The sequence below is a fragment of the Alligator sinensis genome, unplaced genomic scaffold (genome assembly GCF_000455745.1).
Source record: "Alligator sinensis unplaced genomic scaffold, ASM45574v1 scaffold448_1, whole genome shotgun sequence".
Taxonomy (NCBI): domain Eukaryota; kingdom Metazoa; phylum Chordata; order Crocodylia; family Alligatoridae; genus Alligator; species Alligator sinensis.
The window spans coordinates 1341802-1347178 of record NW_005841870.1 but is presented as its reverse complement, the minus strand read 5'-3'; the positions used below and the strand labels follow the sequence as shown (position 1 = coordinate 1347178).

Here is a 5377-nt window from a genome sequence, read left to right as displayed (position 1 = left end):
TCCAGTTTCTCTAGTCTCTTCTCGTAGGGCTTGGTCTGTAGGCCCTTAACCATACGAGTGGCCCTTCTCTGGACCCTCTCCAGGTTATCCGCATCCCTCTTGAAGTGCGGCGCCCAGAATTGCACACAGTACTCCAACTGCGGTTTGACCAGTGCCCGATAGAGGGGAAGTATCACCTCCTTGGACCTATTCGTCATGCATCTGCTGATGCACGATAAAGTGCCATTGGCTTTTTTGATGGCTTCGTCACACTGCCGACTCATGTTCATCTTGGAGTCCACTAGGACTTCAAGATCCCTTTCCACTTCCGTGCCACCCAGCAGGTCATTCCCTAGGCTGTAGGTGTGCTGGACATTTTTCCTCCCTAGGTGCAGCACTTTGCATTTCTCCTTGTTGAACTGCATTCTGTTGTTTTCTGCCCACTTGTCCAACCTGTCCAGGTCTGCTTGCAGCTGTTCCCTGCCCTCCGGCGTGTCCACTTCTCCCCATAGCTTTGTATCATCTGCAAACTTGGACAGAGTACATTTCACTCCCTCATCCAAGTCGCTGATGAAGACATTGAAGAGTATCGGTCCAAGGACCGAGCCCTGCGGGACCCCACTGCCCACACCCTTCCAGGTCGAAACCGACCCGTCCACCACGACTCTCTGGGTGTGACCCTCTAGCCAATTCGCCACCCACCAGACTGTGTAGTCATCCAAGTCACAGCCTCTTAACTTGTTCACCAGTATGGGGTGGGATACCGTATCGAAGGCCTTCCTGAAGTCTAAGTATACGACATCCACCCCTCCTCCTGTGTCCAGGCGTTTTGTAACCTGGTCATAAAAAGAGACTAGATTAGTCAGGCACGATCTGCCTGCTACAAACCCGTGCTGGTTTCCCCTCAGCATAATTTGTCCTGCCGGGCTCTCGCAAATGTGAGCCTTGATAGTTTTTTCAAAGACTTTGCCAAGGATGGAGGTGAGACTGACTGGCCTATAGTTGCCCAGGTCCTCCTTCCTCCCCTTCTTGAAAATGGGGACCACATTGGCCCTTTTCCAGTCCTCCGGGATTTGACCCGTGTGCCACGAGCGTTCAAATATTCCCACCAGTGGCTCTGCAATGATGTCGGCCAGTGCCTTCAGCACCCTCGGATTTCATTATAGTTATTTCCTGCAAATTATATCATTCTAGGAATATTAATGATCACAGAAAGAAGAAGAAGAGAAGTTTAGTGGAGTCACAAAATAAGTTTGTTTTATGTTATTTTTCCATTCTTATTTGAGCCTTTACCATGAGATTGAAACAAGGGAAAATCGCATTCTGTGATACCACACTCTCAGGAGAAAAATGCAGTGAAAACAGAACAACATAATTTAGTTCATTCATCCAACAAAATTTGTAGCAAGAAGAGGAAATAATTTAATATGTATCTGGATCAGCAGGACAGTTTATCACACTGTTTCAAAAAGGTGTTAATCAGCTGTAGCTCAAAGAAGACTTTCATGCAACACAAATGCATTTCACAATCTACAAAGGACAAACCACCCCTGAATATTTAAAGCAATCATGTTCATCAGGGAGTCAGCAGGCTTTCTGATGGAAACATTCTCAAAATCAGATTCTGCCATTTGCATAAATCGCAATAGTGGTGAATTTATGATCTGCTGCTTATGAGTTAAGTGAATGTCTCCTAAACACACACAGAAATCAAGTTTTTCAGGAAATGGCTGAGTGATATAAGCCCCTGACTGGAAAGACCTAGGCTTGGAAACACATATTGAAGTACTGCTGGGGATGATTCAACCTTCAACTTTATGAGGTAGAAAACCAGAGTTCTGTGCAGTTTATAGCACATGAGAATTTTTTTCATGAGCCTTTAAAAATTAAAATTCTCTTTCCTATCAACAGATTATGGCTCTCAGTCACTACAGCTATACCTGTGCCACTTCCCTATCATGCCTATCACTGCTGCTGAGAAAAAACCCTACGTACTTGCTCCTGTTTTTTGCCTGTACAAGTCCAGCAATTAGGCAGTGTATAAGGCTTAGTGCGGTCCTCAGTGCACACCCTCGTCCCCACTCTCAGGCTCTCTGTCCTTGCCGAGGTACTTGCTCAGGATTCCTTTAAACTATCTACACTGCCTAATTGTCAGGCTTGGGCATGGGCAGAGAAGAAGCCAATGGGCAGGTCTTGTTTCTTGGAGGCAGTCCCAGGTTCTACAGGCATGGCTTATGTGATTAAGCTAGGGAGAAGGATGCAAGCAACCACACATTTTCTACCCGTGTTCACCAGCTGGAAACATCTCTTAGTGCCCCCAGAGATGCTAAACACACAAAAGGGATTAAAGAGAAAGAGGAGTTATGGTCCTGCCTTCCCTCTGTTGTAGCAAACAGAGCCAGCTACACATACAGATAGGATCGTTCTGCACTAGCTAAAGAGGTGTGTTATAGTAGATGCTTCCCATGCATATGTGAGAGCCCTGGAAGGGGTCCTTTCCATGTTGCAGTATGGGTAGTGGTACAGTACTGGAGAATTAATGTACTCTGTACATGTAATGACTGATTATTAACTGATTCCATGTCTGTGTTTCTTAGCAAGAATGAACTTTATTTAATTCCAGATAAATTTTAGGATCATCTTCTCTTCCTCTTCATTCAAAAGAGATATGAAACCACACTGCTTTTTATAAACAGATCTACCATTATCAAACTACCCAGAGGGAGCATCTACACATGCAATTAGTGTGCCACAGTAAACTCTGGTGCAGTTTGTGCTAGAATTTATTGCTTCTGGGTGCTGTGTTTACACATGCACCCTGGATGGCAGCATGTTGAGCCAGGTTGGACCAGGTCCAGCTGGCAGAGGACCCAAGGGGGTCAGCCTGCCAGCCCAGGGCTGCTCCACCCCAACATGAGGGTGCTCCAGTGTGGGGCTAGCCAGCAGGCAGCCCCTGCACTGCAACCCCCTCATGACTCAGCCAGCCCTGTCAGTGTGGCAGAGTTAATTAGTTTACTGTAGCCTAATAGGCTGCATGTGAAAACACTGAGACTCTACTGTGGAGCTAATTAGGCAACTCCACAGTAAACATCTCATGTAGATGTGCCCAGTAACTCTATGTCCCACACAGAAGTCAACAAACCCTCTTTGAAATGAGGCCAGTCCTGAAAGCATTGTCTTGCAAAGCCCTTGAGTGGCTACAGATATGCTAAGTGTCAGTATAAGGGATGGGTCAATTTGGAACAATCTGTGAACTGGTCAAAACTGAGACCTTCCCTGCAACAAAACCTTAACCAGTAAAAGCCCCACCCCTTCATCCTTAACTGGCAGCATGGCTGGGGAATCTCCTCTCCCCCAACTCTCCAAAAGGTCCAGGATGCAACTTGATGACACCGTGTAATCATCCAATGAGCCAAACATTCCCTGGCCTACACCTTCCCTCACTGATGCATCATCATTAATGGTATGACAGATAAAGGTCCAACAACAGTCATTTTCTCTAGTTTCATATGGAACATTGGACTGGAAGGTCTGTCTTAAAAGCATTTCAGTTTTCTGTCCCTCAAGCTTTTATTGAAAGACTGTTCCAGAACCTCATTGCACTAATGGGTGGAAGCCTTTTTCTAATTTTCAATCTAAATGTATTAATGAGTAGTGTATACCCATTTGTTCTTCCACCAGCATTGTCCTTTAGCTTTGGTACTGTGATATATCATAAGCATAGTTCAAGGGTAACAAGAAAGAAGATTTTTCAAAGTAAGTGAATGAGTTGATCATATTCAATAGGTTTTTTCCCTGACCCTGGTGTTTATTCCTCAATATATTTAAAGCAGCAATCATTTTCCCTCTTAGCTTTCATTTTCTAAGCTACAAAGGCATGCTGTTTTTGACTCCTCCTAAGACAGGTTCTCCATTCCCTTAATAATCGTACTGGCTTTCTTTGCACCTGCTCCAGTGTGAATTCCTGTTTCTTGGATGTGGATGACCAGAACTGTAAACAGCAGAAGCCACATTTGACTTGAGATTTGCAGGTTGATAAATTAATGCTGTCGCAAAGTCCCTGGAGGGTTCCTTTGAGTTATGTAATATCTAGATACATGGGGATAAAGGGTTGGTGGAGAATGAGGGAAAGATGATGGGCCTGTTGGAGAGTTGCATGAAGGAAAATATGCTGAAGGTTCTAAGAGAGTCATAGAAATGAGGTAGCCTTGGTGGTGAGATAAACCACAAGACTTCAGGATGAGTCAGTCAAAATCCCCCCAGGAGTTGCCACTGAGATAACAGAGCACTTCCTCAGAGTAGGGCTAGATCCTTGGCCCATTAAAGTCACACAGTTAATCTGGTCAGAAGAAGTAACCTTACAAGTGCCTTGAGGGGGTCAGAGCAGTTTCCCTCAGCACTGGGTGAGTCAAGATAGAGGCATATTGCCTGTAACCAAAATGAAGCCAACTCCTGGCATATGACTGACTTTGTGGATAGTTGGAGTGGGGAAGAGACCTCTTGGAGGTAGTTTGTTGGTTTTTTTGTGGGGGGGAGGTGGATTTTAATACCAATCCCTGGTTCACATAACTCTTCTCTGAGGGAAAAAGCAGGAGCCATGTTGCACAGATAAATTCCAGCAGTTCTGTGACTGCTTCTATTTGAGCCAGGGGCTGGTATAGCCCTCCTGTGGGTCCCACGGTGAGGTGGGGGGAAGAGTGAGTGTTATTGTGGGCCACCTTTATCTCTTTCTCCCACCTCAGCCTGTCATGGGCCTAAGGAAATGGGGTAGCTCCCAGGGGCATTTCTCTCACAGCAATGCTTACCTTGTGCTGCTTCCACATGGCACCCAGGGCTTTCACTTCATGCTTACTGTGCTTGCCATCCTCCAGGCACTGGTAGCACACGGGGCTCCGGCAGCTCACACAGTACATGCTGTAGTTTTCCAGTTCATGGTCCGTGCATGTGGGGAATTTGCGGGCACCCCCTGCCCCCACTCCTACTGCTGCCACTGCCTTGCTTGCCCCGCTGCTGCTGCTTCCACCATCGCCACTGGGGGCACCCTGCAGGCTGGGCGGTGGAACCAGGTGGTGCTTGGCAAAGGGGCCCCGTGATGGGTGGCACTTGAGCTGGCAGGCAGCGCAGTACAGCACCTCGCATTGCTCACACAGGACGGCAGCTGGTTCCGGGGGGCTACGATCACAGAGCTGGCACTTGGCGGAGGCAGCGGCACGGCCTTGCTGGTAGCGCTGCACAATGGCCTCCAGCAGCCGGTTGCGCTGGAAGCCACGGAGGCCGCGCTGGTCCAGGGAGGCGCTGCGGTGGCACTGTGGGCATGTGAGGGATGAGCTGGTGGCAGCACCCCGGGGAGCAGCAGCTGCAGCCGCCGCTGCTGAAGAGCCTGGAGGGGCTGGGACCA

General features: G+C 47.7%; 1 protein-coding gene across 1 annotated transcript in view; it reads right to left on the bottom strand.

Moving 5' to 3' along the window:
• TRIM67 (tripartite motif containing 67) overlaps nucleotides 1–5377 on the bottom strand; it is a 51589-nt gene that overhangs the window by 45867 nt on the left and 345 nt on the right. The window contains 1 exon segment of the mRNA XM_006016981.1: nucleotides 4785–5377. This exon segment is cut by the window's right edge and continues 9 nt beyond it. Coding sequence (XP_006017043.1) covers nucleotides 4785–5377 — 593 coding nt within the window.